The sequence below is a fragment of the Vigna unguiculata genome, chromosome 10 (genome assembly GCF_004118075.2).
Source record: "Vigna unguiculata cultivar IT97K-499-35 chromosome 10, ASM411807v1, whole genome shotgun sequence".
NCBI lineage: Eukaryota > Viridiplantae > Streptophyta > Magnoliopsida > Fabales > Fabaceae > Vigna > Vigna unguiculata.
The window spans coordinates 24,022,523-24,040,242 of NC_040288.1; the positions used below are offsets into that span (position 1 = coordinate 24,022,523).

Genomic DNA, 17,720 nt, shown 5'->3' on the forward strand with positions numbered 1-17,720 from the left:
AACGGTTAACCAAGTAGTAACGTCCATTTTACGAAAAGTGTTCAGTGTTGTCAACAACCAAACTACAATGACCTTGCGATAAAAATTGCTCTCACGACAGAGCTCCGATTAAAGATCCGACCGGTCAAAGTCAAGAATTTTGTGTTAAGAATCAACTGTTAAAATTTCAACTCGATCCAACGATTAACACAGTAGGAATCTTCATTTTACGAAAAGTGCGCAATGTAGAAAAATAGTAGCGCCACATCAATCAAACATACTCGCACACCATACATTTTTATTCTACCAACAACCTCATTCAAGCATCACAGCCATACAAACAGACCAAAAATTGGCAAAATAACTTTAAATACATAAATCCTAGCTTCCCTTACCTGGAAATAAGCTAGCAAGGACTTCGACACCCAATAGCCGAGCACGACAGCTCACGAAACAGATTTATGAACTGAACAAGATAGCAGAAAAAATTTTAAAATGAGTTTACTACGAAACCCTAATTGGAAAATACGAACATATGCCTAGAGAAGAGAAGTATGAGCTGGAGAATAACTTACATGGAGCAAGAAATTAGGTTGAGCTACTTGACCAAGATTGGGGCTAAACCCTACTAGAGCCTCTTAGGGAAAATGAGAGTGTGAGAGTATTGTTTCTGCAAGAATGACATAAGTGAGAGGGGTTTGGCTGCCTTTGGGGCCTTGGACACCCTATGGGCCAGCCCTTAGACCCATTAGATTAGGGGCAACCCTTTAAAAATTAGGGCAGAAAAAGAGAGATTTACACATAAACTTTAATTACTCATTTAGTCCCTATTTTCATTTAAAAATGTCAAGTTGGTCATTCCGTTTTTTTCTTAATTTGGTCCTAATTTATGAAAATTGATATAATTTGGTCCTAATTTTTTAAAAGAATGATGCAATTAGGTCCTTTTCATTATATTTCTTAAAACAAATAGATGACTTTTCATTAAAATTGGAGTTGTTATTAAGGATGATTTTTTTTGTTGGTTTGATGAAAAATTCTTAACCCATTTCAAGAAATTTAACGAAAAGGATCAAATTGCATCAATTTTTCATAAATCGGGACCAATTGAGGCTACAACAAAATAGGATGACCAACTTGACATTTTTGGGAGAAATCAGGGATCAAATAAATAATTAGCCTAATGATAATATATTATGGGAATATATATACATATATATATATATATATATGTGTGTGTGTGTGTGTGTGTGTGCGTGTGTGTGTGTGTGCGTGCGTGTGTGCGTGTGTGTGTGTGCGTGTGTGTGTGTGCGTGTGTGTGCGTGTGTGTGTGCATGTGTGCGTGTGTGTGTGTGTGTGTGTGCGTGTGCGTGTATGTGCGTGTGTGTGTGTGTGTGTGTGTGTGTATAACAAGGTTTTTGTTAAGTTATTTGGATGAGATATTGTAAGTGATGAAATGGTTGGTTTAGCCAAGAAATGGGTTTGAATTGGCTATATAAAATTTTTCGAAAGCTTAAAACCTTTTTTCTTTGAATCAATCAGACCATGAAATCAGAAAGCTAAAGTTGTAACACAATACACATGCAAAGTTAACAAAGATTGATTTGCTTTGTTTTCTTAAGAGTTTAAAAATGAACAAGATGAGGGAAAAAGGATCACACACTTGTTTTTATACTAGTTCACTCAATCACATAGCTACATCCAGTTTACCAAGAAATCTAAGCCTGATTTTCCATTATTATCAAAAGTTCTACAAAACTCACACCAAGATTACACTTTTTAATAATGAAAACACCAAGATTTTTGAAACATACAAAGATCTCAACCTAAACATAGTAAGAATCTCACTTACAGACCTGAAATTACACCATGAACACAACTAGAGGCACAAGAACTACAAAACACAAGTTCTTCAAGCTCCAACTAAGCCAAAAAGCCTCCAAGATCAACCATGATCTTCAACTACCAATGTAGTTGTGTGATTCTAAGAGAGAGAGTTTTCCATAGATGAATTGAATATTTTTCGCGCTCAAAAACTCAAAATTATGCCTCATCTCTTTAAAAACCAACTTATATAGCTTGGTCATAAGTGAATTCAACAGGTTGATTTGTTCGTACAATCTGTTAATTTCACTTAACTTAACTGAAATCAGTCGATTGAAAAATAATTTAATTGATTGAATTCATTCATACCAAAACTATACGCAACAAGTCTTTTAACCGGTTAAAAATCATTTTAACAAATTGATAAGGACACACTAAGACAAAAGGATATCTAACCTATGTCATATAGCCTGCAAATGTAATACCATATATAAACTTTATATTCTTCACTTCATTTCCATATTTAACAACAAGAAACTTGTTCACCAATGCATCTTCATCAATTCTTCATCAACCTCATGTGAGCTCATGCACTTTTCTTCATTAAATCTTTGCCCCAAGGTTGCTTACTAATAGATATGAGATCAGATTTATTACTAAAATCTTAATCATTTTATTATAGTATTTTGTCTTTCAAATCTCGTAAGAGATAAAATTTGTTTCTTAGGTTAAATGTTTTACACAAGTAAAGTAAAATGGGTGAGAGTTGAAGCATTCAAATAATTTAGTATTCCTCTAAGATCACATTTTAATAGTATCATACTACTAAAATAGAATATTTCATAATTAATAGTCAAAGGTAGATAATCCAAGGTATATTGTATATTAGTATAACCATCCAAAAGATAAGACTATAATAATATAACACATATACATCTTAAGCTACTCTACTATGGTTCTATGACCAAACTATACCTAACATGATCTAATATCTCCCTACGACTCAAATAGTTGGTTCCTCATCCATAAGAGGTGCACTTACACATGCATCTTCATATGTTTGCACCAATAAGATGATCATTGCAAAGAGAAGAAGACAAACACAACAACCATAAAAACACACAACATGGCAAGCTAGCCAAAAAAAAGATAACATACATCTACAATACAATAAGTCATTCAATTATCACATAAAATCAATCACAGAATCAAACTCTTCTAGACTCAATTTATTCAGATAAGTGCATCTGAGTCAAACTCATGATGCCATGCACTTATAGTGGTAAAATATTGCTTTGTTGAGTTGTCATGCACAAGGTTAATATGTATCAAGGTCATAAGAATCTTAAGGCCATCCTTATGACATGACCTCCTGCCACTCGCAACACCTAACCATCCTCTTCTACATAAGTATGAATATTTAGTAGAGTTCAAGATAGCTCCATGTGATGGAACAATCCTTACGTCAAGACACATTCTAATGAATCACACATTCAATAGGGTTTTCTCCCTAGAAATACCTAATAATTCATCCATTCATACCATTGTCTCACTTTACAAACCAAGAATATCCTTATGATAACCAATAATATCATAAAATCATGAAAAATATGCTTACAAAATACATAAAACATAATTGAGGCACAACAATAAAAAGGCACACCCAACACCACCTTCACAAGCGTTTAAAGCCTAGTAGCAGGGCCCCTAGAACCCCTCTGGAATAATTCTTAAGAATTGTGCTTAGTGGCACAAGGTGACGTCGAACGACAAAGACCCACTATCAAAGTGGTGCCCAACAAAACCATCTAGTGCCTAGCCTTGGAGAAAAATTTCTTACAGGTTTGAAAATGTTTGCTCTGTTGTCGCTCAATCCAATTGTAGAAGGATCACAATAGAGAGAGTTTTGATTGGTTAATTTCACAATTTGGTACTTTTCAAACAACTTTCAAAAACACTTCCAAATCAGTACCAATTAGGCAATTGCTTAATCACCATTTCCTCACTCAATCACACATTCAAAACCACAATTGAACACCAAGAAAAAATCATGTGATCATAAATAAAAAGCAAAAATACATGATATCAACTCTTAACACCAAACAACTAAACACTAATCAAAATCTATCTAATTCTTCTACAATGCCAATCATACATTATTTAGTCAGCAAATATAGACAAAGTATAAGAACATAGACTAGCTTCCTTTACCTCTTAAACAACTCTAAAATTAACATGACTCCTTTAACCTCACATGATGCTCTATCTACACATAGAAACATCACAAAAATGATCAAGCCATACCATTATGATCACTTATCAACAGGGACCCATATTAATGACAAAAAGTACACATGCAAGAGAAGGAAGCTTATATGCAAAGAGAAAACAATTTGAACCAAGAAAAAGAGCAAAAAACCAACTTACTCAATTTGAGAAGTTAATTATTTGAACTTGAAAAACTCTCTGCGAGGATCACTCTAGTTGTCTTAGGTATTCAAACAAATGAACAGAGGGTGAGAAAACTTAAAGAAAAGGCAAAGAATTTTTAGAAAAGTGATTTCTAAAGAGATAGTATGTTTTAAAATAATAAAACTTATTTATAAAACTTTTATTTATACTTAAGAAATTTAATACTAAAATAATTTAGTCTCACTAGTTTAAAGACACTATCAATTCTAAAATACCATTTTCTAGGTACTCACAATTCAAATCCAGAAGTTTTAAGTGGTATAGAGAGTGAAACATCAAGAGTTCTTTGAAAGAGAAACATGAGTCAGTTGAAGACTAAAAATGGTTAGATTAAACCTTGGATTATCTAGGTTAGGAGAGTCAACTTGTGTTTATCTTTAATTGTTTATGTAGTGTCATGGATTTGAGTTACAATGTGTTAGCTTTGTAGGTAAAAGAAAGTTTGGATTTTTTTATGCGAGAGGAGCTAAATGTTTTAACTACCTTAGCTATTTTAACCATTTTAATTGTTTCAACATGTTTTAACTTGTTTAAACTTGTTTTTATATCTTAATTGTAAAGATATAACAAGATTTGGTTAGAAAGATTTATTTTGTTATGCAAGTGTTTTAGTTTTGTAATGTTTTTTAACTAATCAAAAGACACATTGGAATATGATATGATGGTCAAAAAATTAGGTTTGGAAGAGTTTTTCTTTTATTTTTTTTTTCATGTATTGGTGTTGTGTGAGAAACCCTATATGGGTAGGGGATGATTGCTGACATGGTTCTTTCTCTCTCTCTTTCTCAGCACGAGGGGATCAAACGTCAATTTACATTTGACAACAAGGGGGCCAGACATAACTATCAAATTTTATATATGTTATGTAAGCATCAAATGTAAATTTACATTTGTTATTTTAACATACCTAAACTTATGTCTCCCAAATATACATCTGGCCTAGGTCGGACGTAAACAGCCAAAAACACCATACATAAAAGGCCTTTTATATGTTAGTGGTTGTTACATTTTTTGTATCAGAGCTTGGTCTTATTCTTTGGTGATTTGTGTGTTTGGGTCTATGATGCTTGAGTATTTAGTGTTATAAGGGATTAGAAGGTATATAGATAAAGTTTTGAGTTAGACTATGATTGTGTTATCTTTCCAAGAGTGAACAAAGGGTTATGGCACGTAGGCCACCAACCCTTCCACCTTCACCCTCATCAACCATGCCCAATTTGATTAGGGCAATAGAGACCATGGTTGCAACTTTCTAACAGTAGAGTGCATCAATGTACAACAACAATATGCCGCTTTGGAACAGATGGAAGTAATGGGGCTAGAAGATAAAGCCTCTCAATAGAAACATATGGCTACTCTGTAACAGTCACAAGCCAACAAGGCCACAGTTGGGGCTTTTAAACCCCAAAGTTCTCAGCCATTTGAATGGACTTTGGATGACTTTTTGAAGTATAGTCCTAAATAGTTTGATGGGAAGACAAGCCCATATTAGGTAGACTAGTGGATGAAGAGTTGGAAAGGGTGTTTGATGCTAAGAGGTGCCATAAGGAGAGTAGATTGCTAACACTATGTACATCTTATCAAGGGAAGCAAAACATTGGTGGGCTAATATGAAGTTGATCATGGAGGAGAACGGAAAATTTATATCCTAGGATAGTTTCAAGAAGAAGTTTCTCGAGGAGTAATTTCTATAAAGTGTTAGATACTCCAATGAGGAAGAGTTTCTATAGTTGGTACAAGGAGATATGGTACTGACAGAATATGAAAAATAGTTCAAACACCTACCTTACTTCTATACTTTGGCCAAGAATGAAGAATGAACATTAGTGCAGAATTGCATTTTTACCTCGCCTTATAGGCCTCGGTTGGCAAGGAACCGAAGCATATAACGACGCTGTGGCATTTTTGAAATTTCAGGCAACTTTTATGCCTCGGTTCAAGAAAAACCTGAGGCCAAAAGGGGTTATAGGCTTCGGTTCAAAAAAAACTGGTGCCAAAAGGTGCTTATATGCTTCTGTTGAACAGACCTGAAGCCAAAAGGATACATCTTTGGCCTCGGGTGGCACTGAACCGGGGCCAAATAATTTAATTAGGGCACAAAAACACGAACTTGATCGGCGCCGGCCACCACTGCGACACGAAAACAGGGCACCAGATTTGCAACGCGGCGACGCGATCCACCATGGCAGCACCTTTCGCGAGATCGCCATCGCGCTCCACTAGAGGAACCACCGTCGAGATCTCCGCCGCTGCAGAAAGCCACCGTCACCGCAACAAAGGTCGTGAATCTACATCGTCATCGTTCTCGCGTTCATGGTTCCTGGTGAGCTCTTCCTGTCTTCTTGCTGTTCGTCGCAGTAGCGCCGATGATAGCTTGCAGTGGTGGTTCGCGTTCATCGCTGCGACAATGGTGGTTCATCGATGGGGAATTCTGGTTCGCGTTCATTGCTGGGATTGGGGATTCTGGTTCGCGTTCATTGCAGGGATGGAGTTGTTTTATTCTGGTGTTGCGGGATGAAACGATTCTGGTTCTAGTCCGGCGAAAAATCGACTTTCAGATCTGTGCCGCGAAAAATTTAATTAAAAAAATATATTTTTATCCTATGGCTTCGGTTCTCATGGACCCGAGGCAGAAAAGGGACTCTATGGCTTTGGGTAACAACCGAGGCCAACAGGGGGTACCTTTTGGCCTCACCCCAATATGCCTCGGTTCCAGACTCGAGGCAAAATGAGAAAAATAACTGGGGCAAAAAGCCCTTACTGCACTAGTGGAAGGTGTATAAAGTTTGAGTTCAGGTTTAAGCATGAGATAAATGACATGGTAGTTCCTTTGCCTATTAGAGATTTCCCTACTCTAATAGAGAATGAAAAGGTAGTAGAAAAGCTGAAAAGTAATGGCAAGTTAAAAGGTTATAGGTGGGTGGACCATTTGGGAGTAAGCACAAACATGAAAAGAAGAAAAAGCCATATTTCAAGCCTCAACCCCAGAGGTTTGGAAACCCTTATTAGCACTAACAAAACATACGTCTAAAGTGCTATAGATATGGAGGACCTCATGTCATGCAGGAGTTCCCTCAGAAGGCGAACTTTAAGAAATGCAACTCGTGTGAACGAGAAAGGCAATATAAAATGGATTGTCCTAACATCAGGAAAGTTAGAGTACCTATAAGGGCAGTTCAGCAAGAGTAGGGAAGTAGGGGAATTGCTAGACCCAAGCAACAAACAAAGTTTATGCATTATCTGGTGCAGAGTCTTCAAGAGTACTTAACTTGGTTTGTGGTGAATGTTTGGTTGGTGGTAGGAGTCCGCATGTGCTGTTTGACTCAAGAGCGACACACTCTTTTGTATCATATGTCTATATGAGAGACTTGATTTTATCAGTCAAAGAGTTTCAGTATGATCTTAGTGTATTGACTCCAATCTCTAGTGTTGTGTCTATGTGTTTTGTGTGTGCTAAATGCCTCATGATTATATACGTACACAAGTTCAAGATCAATTTGATATATTTACCAAGATCTAGATATAATCTTAGGAATGGATTGGTTATTTATTCATTACGTTATTATAGATTGTGATCAAAGGATAGTGTTGTTTACAAATTCAAAGGAGGTAGATGTACTGTCTGCACAACAAGTTTTGGGAGAGTTCAAGGAAGGAGCATCTTGTTATGTAATATTGACGAAGATGGAAGTTGAACAAGAGAAAGGGTGTAGTCAGATAGTAGTATTTTAAGAGTATATGGGTGTATTCCCAATGAAGTGCTTGGGTAGCCTCTAAATAGGGAATTAAGTTCTCCATAATGCTCAGTGTTGGAGGAAGGGCACAAGGGTGCTATTCGCATGCACCTAGTCATGACTAAGATGTACCATGATTGTGATCTAGCATTTTGGTGGTCAGGGATGAAGAAGGACCTAGCTCTTTATATTGTAGCATGTTTAGCTTGTCATAAAGCTCAAGTAAAACATTATCACAACGTAGTGTACTACAATAGCTAGAGGTGCCTGAGTTGAATTGGGATAACATTGCAATGGACTTTGTTACTCATTTACCACGAGTGGTGAGGGGCAATGATGCAATATAAGTGGTGGTGGATATGTTGAAGAAAAATGCTCAGTTCCTGCTAGTTAATCTTAGGATGCCTATGTTCAAGCTGGCTTAGTTGTACTTCAAGAAGGTAGTGAGTCTGCATGGAGTGCCATCAAGTATTATTTCAAATAGGGATCCTACATTCACTTCCCAATTTTGGCAGCCACTACAATATGTTTTAAGGAATCATTTGAGAATGAGTTTTTCTTATCATTCTCAAATGGGTGGGCAATTTGAGAGACTATTTAGTCTTTTAAAGATTTTCTCAGAACATGTGTGTTGAATCATCTTGGAGTTAGGATGAAATGTTACCATTGTGGAGTTCACCTATAATAGCAATCATCACGCTAATATTGAATGGTGCTATATGAAGCACTGTATAGGAGGAGATGCAGGACACCACTTTGATGGTATCAAGATGGGGAAGCAATATTAGTTGAGCCATACTTGTTAGTCAGATAATAGAAAAAAGTTAAGAAGATACATGATACGATGAAAACCTTATAGAGTAGGCATAAGTCATATGCTAATCAGAGAAGAAGGTTCGTCTTTCTTAGGGTGACCGAACCACTGGTGTGGGAAGGGTTATCTAGTCCAGAAAGGTCTCCCCTAAGTACATTGGACCTTATTAGATATTGTAGAGGATAGGTCTAGTAGCTTATGAGGTTGCTTTACCTTACCACTTGTCATGGCTATACAATGTGTTTCATGTGACCTAGTTCAGGAAATATTTGTCAGATCTTGCACATGTTTTCGAGGTTGGTGAGGTAGAAGTAAAGGAGAATTTGTTTGTGGATGTATAGCCTGTGAGAATAGAGAAGTGACAAACTAAGCAACTTAAAGGAAAGCCAATCAGTCTAGTTAGGGAGTTGTAGGATTCTAGAACAAGAGATGTGGCTTGGGAGTTGAAGAAGGATATGAGAAAATGTTACCTCATCTCTCCTTTAGTGAGTAAATTTTCAAGGCCGAAATTTTTTTGTTATTGAGGATAATGTGAGAACATAGAAAATGGTTTTAGAGTAGTGGTGTTTTTTTATAAAAAGAAGAACACTACAATGGTTTCCAATTGGTTTTTGTTGTGTAGTGAACCTAAAATGGTATAATAATTTGTATGTATCTTGGCAAGTATTTTTAGTAAAATGTGATATAGAGAATTCAAATACAATATTTAATGTGTATGTGACATATTGGGATTTTTTCCAGGTTCTGTTGGATATAGATGAGTAGTGAACTTGTAAATTAGATGATTATTAGATGGAACAATTGTCTAAATATTGTATAAAGAATGAGATGCATTGTTGGTATGGTTGGCAGGGGAAAATTACTAGATTTTGATGTCAACATTGTGTAGACTCATTGGGCCAGCCCCATTCTCACTAGTCGAGCCCCATTCTCGCTTGGTCATAGTAAAAGATGAATTTGGTAGAGAGTTTTAGGAGTTCTACTTGCTGGACGACCAGACTTTTGCTGAGAAAATGCCAAATTTGATTTTGGCAAAAATTTAGGAGAATTGGGACTTGCTGAGCAAGTTTATCATACTAGGCAGATTATTCTAAATTTGGTTCCACTACTGGACTCACTAAGTGAGACATACAGTCGTTGGACGATTGAACCTCGAGGGGCTTCTTACGGAGATAGTGTATGTGCTCATTGGGCGAGTCTATAGATTTTAGGTTTGAATTATTTAAGGAGTTAATTCAAGTGACATATGTGAATGATTCAAGGAAATGTTGTATGGTTAAAGGAATATGATATCTCTATTATTGTAATTGAATTGTGTTGTCATATCATTCCTAAGGAGGAAGGTTATGACAATTGAGTCTAGTGTTATGCATTTACTAGGAACACTCATTGGAAGCTATCCTTATACTCTATTAGACTCACAAACTCGTGTAAAGGAAGGAGTATAAGTGGTGAGAGGGAAAGAGGTTCGTATAGTTTGTCTTGGGGTGGTGGATTCCATTACTTTTAGGCTATAAGTAAACTCACTTTGTCATGAGAGAGGAGAACCAAGTACCACTATTAAAATTGTAACATTGAGTATTTCCTTTTTACATGACAAAGCAAAAGCTTCTAGAGTCCGAGTGGATGCATAAAGTTTGGATAATTAAGTGTAGGTCATATGTTTTGAATGAATGAGAATCATTTTATAATATATGAAGTGAATATTTGCTAGTTTGATTGTAATAGATCTTTAAATAAATAAAAAATTAAAAATTGTATGTGAATGTCTAACTTAACATTAGTTTACCCTTCTTTGTTTGTTGGTTATTTGTGTCTCTTTTACAATGATTGCTTCTATGACATGATCATAAACGAGGTTTTAGGTGGTGATAGTGCTAACCAATAGGCTGAGGGATGTACTTGTTGTTTCTTTGGAATGATGTACATAGATATACATGATATGGTGTAGTTTGATTAGTCTTATTTTGTATTGTGAAGAACTTTAGTAACTTATATATTTTGAAAGACTCTAGTTTATGAAATACTACATACATCTACACCAGGTTTGTATTTTGTATAAATTTCTCTTATCCATATGACTAGGTTGTTTAATATTTAGTTTGTATGTTTGTATAAATTTAAGATATTAAAAATATTATATTTCTTGGGTTGTTACACTAAAACTAATAAAAAAAATTAAAGAATATTAATAATGAGACTAGATTTTGTATGTTTGTATTTATATTCTAGTTTTTATTAATTAAAAAAATACTCATTAAAATTAAAATGATTTTTTATTGAATAATTTATTGTTTTTTAAATGAAATTTGAAATATTTTATACTTATTTTTTGTACATATTTTACTGTAACTTTATTTTTATTTTTGTGAAAATTTAGCAGTATTTCTATTATTTAATTATAAAATTATACAATTTTATTAGAAAATAGTATCATAACTTTTTATGTATATATTTTTTTAAAATTTTAATATAAATTTTAAAAATAAGTTCTTAATTAATTTATTACAATAATTATGTTGAATGATATTTTTATTTTTTATTATTTTAAAGATTAGACACAAATGTTCCTATATACTTATTTGTATGTATATAAATAAAACAAATACATAATAGTGAATATATTAAATATACATAATATTAAATGAAGTACACATAATATTAAATGCAAGAAGCATATTAATACTACAAGAAAAATTATTTTTAACAAGGGTTATTTTAACCCCCGCTAAAGGTGTTACCCGCGGTTTGCTTTCCCTTAGAAAAACCAGTGTTGTTAACATATTACCAGTAGTTTTGACTAACCTTTGGTAAAGCAACACTTATTGGCGGTTTTGAAACCTCTGGTATTTACCGATGGTTTTGAAACTTTTGGTATTTACCGACGGTTTTGAAACCTTTAGTATTTACCAGCAGTTCTGGAATCCCTGGTATTTATCGGCGATTCTGGAACCCCTGGTATTTACCGGCGGTTCTATAATACCTGGTATTTACCGACGATTCTAGAACCCCTGGTATTTATCAGCGATTCTGAAATCCTTGATATTTACTAACCTTTCTAGAACCCCATATAACAGTATTGAAATTCCCTTTTCAGTGTTTTTTACCCCTACAATACAATTCATTTTTTGTTGATGTTTTTACTTATTTTTCAAATTCCCTTAATTTTAACATTTTCATCCTTCTAGCCAAGATTTGTTTGCTGAAACTTTTATCCTTGCTAGCTCCCTCTCTATTTTCCTCTTCTTTTCCTAATTTTAGAATACAAATAGATTTTTTTTTTTATGCAAAAGTTTAGCATTTCTATACCATTTAATGGTGCGATAACTTTAGTATTCTTAAGATTAAAATTCCAATTATTATATATAAAATTATTATATTAGATGGTGATAAATAAAATTCATAACAATAGCATTAAATTATTATATTATAATAAATTAAACGTCTTTATACAATTATTTTCTACATGATAAAAATGAACAAGTAAAAATATTAAAAAGAAGTTAAAATAATCAAATGTATGTTCTATAAATGATTTGATAACTATTGAACAACATCACACAAAGAAAAAAACAATATAATTCAATATTTGGTAAAATGGAAAATACTTTACAAATCTCATAAAGCTTTCCAAGTATTGAACTAGTCAAATCATTGAGAGATAATAGATATTGTTTTAGCAAAATAAAAGTTCTTCAAATGCAAACAAAATTAAGGATAAAAAAAAAATTAAAAAAATAAGTCTTTTTTACATTACATAGTAAATGAAAGATTTATTCAATTGAGCTTGAAATTAGGAGTCCAACATTCTCATGTGAATATAATAACAATGAACAAAAATATTAAAAGGAGAAAAGATAAACAAAGTACTTAAAAACTATTTGATTGGCCGAAATTGATAACACACCATGTGAAAATAACTGCACAAAGGAAAAATGCGTAATCAATGTTGTGATAAGAGGAAAAAAAATCTTGGAGATGTGAGTGAATTTTGTAGATATAAAACAAGACAAATAATTAGAAGAGAGAAAAAAAAAGGAATTACGAAACTAAAAACTAAGACAATAACAAATAAATAAACATATATATATATATATATATATATATATATATATATATATATATATATATTAGGTTATCCAATAAATTATAGGTACTTTAGTAATTTAACTAAGGAAGAGATGAGAACATACTTAGGTATTGTAGTGGATACGGGACAAAACCAATATATACACATCATCACCGTCCGATACTCAATTGAAAAACGCATATATTATCTATAACCGTACATTGTTAATTTATTGAAATTTAATATAAATATAAAGTCTCATTGAATGACATTATTGAAATTTAATATAAATATAAAGTGTTATTGATGTCCATCCTATAAAATGGTTTAAACAAAAGAAAATATTAAATTACATTTAATTTTATCAATTTTAACGTAAAGTTTTCAGTACAAAAAAATTCTCAATTAGAAACCAATATTAAAAATCAAAAAATATTTATTCACTATAGTGACTAATTTAGATACCAATTTACAAAATTAATAATTATTGGTTACTGATATAGTTAGTGTTATACAAAAGAAATTATAATTGGTTATTAAATTGGTCACTAAATTGGTCATTCAAGACTAATTTAGAAACAAAGTCATTTTGGTAGTAGCTAATTTTTAGTGACCAAATTTCTTTGGCAGTCAAAACCATAGTAGCTAATTTTAAAGACCAATTTAGTGACCAATTATAACTTTTTATTCATAATAGTGACTATTTTAATAACCAATAATTTTTAGTTTGATAAATTAGTATCTAAATTGGTAACTATAGTTTTAATCATTATTGATCACTAAAATTAGTCATTATTTAGAAGTTTTCTTGTAGTATTATAGTTTAAATATATTTTAAATTCTTAAAATGAACAAAATATTGAAATTATTGAAATTTAATATAAATATAAAGTGTCATTGATGTCCAGCCCATAAAATGGTTTAAATAAAAGAAAATATTAAATTACATTTAATTTTATCAATTTTAACGTAAAGTTTTCACTACAAAAAAATTCTCAATTAGAAACCAATATTAGAAACCAAAAAATTATTTAGTCAGTATAGTGACTAATTTAGATACAAATTTACAAAATTAATAATTATTGGTTACTGAAATAGTCACTATTATACATAAAAAATTATAATTGATTACTAAATTGGTCACTAAATTGGTTATTAAAGACCAATTTAGAAACAAAGTCATTTTGGTAGTAGCTAATTTTTAATGACCAAATTTCTTTGGCAGTCAAAACCATAGTAGTTAATTTTAAAGACCAATTTAATGACCAATTATAACTTTTTATTCATAATAGTGACTATTTTAATAACCAATAATTTTTAGTTTGATAAATTAGTATCTAAATTGGTTACTATAGTTTTAATCATTATTGATCACTAAAATTAGTCATTATTTAGAAGTTTTCTTGTAGTGTTATAGTTTAAATATATTTTAAATTCTTAAAATGAACAAAATATTGAAATTATTGAAATTTAATATAAATATAAAGTGTCATTGATGTCCAGCCCATAAAATGGTTTAAATAAAAGAAAATATTAAATTACATTTAATTTTATCAATTTTAACGTAAAGTTTTCACTACAAAAATATTCTCAATTAGAAACCAATATTAGAAACCAAAAAAATATTTAGTTAGTATAGTGACTAATTTAGATACCAATTTACAAAATTAATAATTATTGGTTACTGAAATAGTCACTATTATACATAAAAAATTATAATTGATTACTAAATTGGTTACTAAATTGGTCATTAAAGACCAATTTAGAAACGACCTCATTTTGGTAGTAGCTAATTTTTAGTGACCAACTTTTTTTGATAGCCAAAACCATAGTAGCTAATTTTAAAGACCAATTTAGTGATCAATTATAATTTTTTATTCCTAATAGTGACTATTTTAGTAACCAATCATTTTTAGTTTGGTAAATTAGTATCTAAATTGGTTACTATAGTTTTAATCATTATTGGTCACTAAAATTTGTCATTATTTAGAAGTTTTCTTGTAATGTTTATAGTTTAAATATATTTTAAATTCTTAAAATGAACAAAATATTATTTTGACCCTGTGTTTTCCAATTTGTTTTATATTCTAAAATTTAAAATTGCAATTTATATTTCACATGAAATAGATAAAAATGTGTTTTATTAAACTTTAGTGTAGCCATTTTCTAAAAACTTTTTAATTATTTATGAAAATAGAAAAAAAATTAAGTTTAATTATTTTTTGTGTATCTTGTAGATTTAGATATTTTTAATTGTGATTTTATTGGAAAGGTTTATCTATGAAGTGTAAAATATATATTTTATTTTAATTTTTATTCAAGTATCCAAATATTTGATTTTTCTAATAACTTTTTTATTTTCTTTTTTTTAACTTGCCGATCAATTCAATTTTTTCTCTCAAATAACAAGTTTATAAAAAATTGAAGAGAAAAATAATGAATTGATTGGTGAGATTAAAATGAGAAGATATAAATAACAATCTTATTAATAAAAAAAAATCAAACAATAAGATACTTAGATGAGAATAATTTTTTTTACGAACTCAATAGTATAAGATCTTGATTGAAAACATCAAAATGTATAAATACTTAAAACTTATTTAGATAGATATACTTAAATTAAAATGAAAAATATTAAAATTATCATTAGCAATTCTTTTTATAGCTTAAGTATGTTTTTAATCGCAGAACTTACATGTGAAATTAAAATTTGTTCATCTCTCGACCTTTTATACATTTTAGTCCTCAAACTTATAAATGAATGGATATGTTCTTTTAACCTAATGGCATTAATTTATTGGACTTGTTAAATGATGTAACAGGCTGTCATTTGAGTTGAAATGTGTCAAAATAGTATAAACAACTCAAACGTCATTTCAAACTGCATTTGTCACATAAAAAAATTAATACAGTTGAGTATTAGAAAGACTATATCCATTCATTTGTAAAAGTTTGGAACTAAAATATATTAAAATTTAAAAAAGAGACAAATTCCAATTTCACATTCAAGTTTAGGGACTAAAATATTTTACTTTTTTTTTTCCGACTAAATATACAAGGAATTAGTTTGTCGCACTCAAATAAAAAAAAGTAATATTAATGCTTTATTTTAAAGGTGGCTTCTTCACCTTTCCAAAGTCAACAAATTGTGTTTTTTTCTGATTAAAGCTATTTATATGATTCACTCTTACCATTCCTAAATTTCCTAAATTTCATGGAACAGTTTGCATAGTGACAACGGTTTCATTAATTTATATTAATATGAAAATATCAATGTTGAGTTGTAATTCATGTTAAACTCACTATATATATTGTGAGATTCACATCAACTTTCCACAACCTTCTATCAAATCTTTCTGATCTTTGTCATGGCTATTACATTATTGTTCAGTTTTCTTTCAGACTACCCAGATGCTATTGTTCCTTATCCTTGGCAAAGAGTTCTAGATATCCCGGTAACTCTAACATATGACATTGATAAGATATAAAATTTCTGTTTTAGTCAAAAATAATATCTATATTATGTTGTTCTAATTTCTTGTTCTTGATCTGATTACAGTCGAATCTTCTTTACTACTATCACCATGAGACTGGATTTGTGATTTACGATTTTAGGCCTTTTGTGGATTTTGGAGAAGGTGTTTTCCTGGAAAATGATATTGGGTTTAGTTTCACAGACGATGAAGTTGTTGAGCAACTACGCAACAACTATGAAGATTTTATGAACTCTCCGAGTCTTCTTCTTTTTTGTTGTGGATGCAGTGGTAAAACTTACTATGGAATTATAGAACAACCAGTAGTTCGATGCCCATTGTGCAAGGGTATAACCCTGATGTTACCATGATTTTGTTGTAAGGATCATACAAATTTTGTCTCGATAAGTAATCATTATCTTTATTTATTTATTTATTTATTTATTTAGGCATTCTAATATCTATTTCAATAAATTATTAATATTACACCGTTACATATCTTATGGTTGCATGATCTTTCATAGGCTGAAAATGAGTTGATGGAAAGCAAAGAAGTTGTCTATGGATTGGCTGAAGGTCTGAGGAAGAACATTAGATGGATTGAAGACTATATGAGACTAAAAGTATTACTGTTATTTAATGTATTAAAGTATTAGATGATGACATTTGTATGTTGTCATTAATTTATATTGCTGTTTAATGTTTGTCTTTATATTCAGTATTAATAAAAATATATGAAATATTTCAAAATAACAATTTCTTTGTTTAGAAGAACTTTAAAACTAAAATAAAATTATGACTTAAAATTAGTTTATTCATAAATTAATTTGGAGAGATTTCATCACATAGTTTCACTAGTCTTATTTTATATAATATTTTGGGTTAAATATGTTTTTTGTCCTTTAATTTTTAGTGAAAATTGGAATTAGTTCATCTTCAAACCTTTGGTCTAATTTAGTCCCTTAATTCTAGAATTACGTACATTTGATCCTTTAACAATTTTTTTTAAAGTTTATTTTATGTTTCAAATGCATTTCATGATAGCATTTGAGTTGTTTACGACGTTTGATACATTTTTGGTTCAATGTTAATTTAGAAATGCGTTTGAAACATCAAATAAACTTAGAAAAATTTAGTTAAAATGACTAAATTCACGCAGTTATAAAGTTGAGAAACTAAATTGAGCCAAAGTTTTGACGAGAGACTAATTTCAATTTTCACTAAAAGTTAAGAGACCTAAAATATATTTAACTCTAATATTTTTTATGATTAAATATATTTTTAGTCCCTAAACTTTGACCCAAATTTGGAATTCATTCATGTTCTAAACTTTTATACATTTTGATTTCAAAACT

At 31.0% G+C, this 17,720-nt stretch overlaps 1 protein-coding gene across 2 annotated transcripts; it reads left to right on the forward strand.

The window, feature by feature from the left end:
- The first annotated feature begins 16,164 nt into the window (after positions 1–16,164).
- LOC114165084 lies at positions 16,165–17,076 on the forward strand. Of its 2 annotated transcripts, none has more exons than XM_028049736.1 (3): positions 16,165–16,347; positions 16,452–16,713; positions 16,890–17,076. In XM_028049736.1, the coding sequence occupies exons 1-3, from the start codon at positions 16,261–16,263 to the stop codon at positions 16,892–16,894; spliced, it is 354 nt and encodes a 117-aa protein (XP_027905537.1). In that variant the 5' UTR covers positions 16,165–16,260; the 3' UTR covers positions 16,895–17,076. The 2 variants fall into 2 exon arrangements, 1 of the variants encoding a protein (XP_027905537.1); XR_003599686.1 differs by having other exon boundaries at positions 16,187–16,347; positions 16,452–16,743; positions 16,890–17,073.
- The last annotated feature ends 644 nt before the right edge of the window (positions 17,077–17,720 follow it).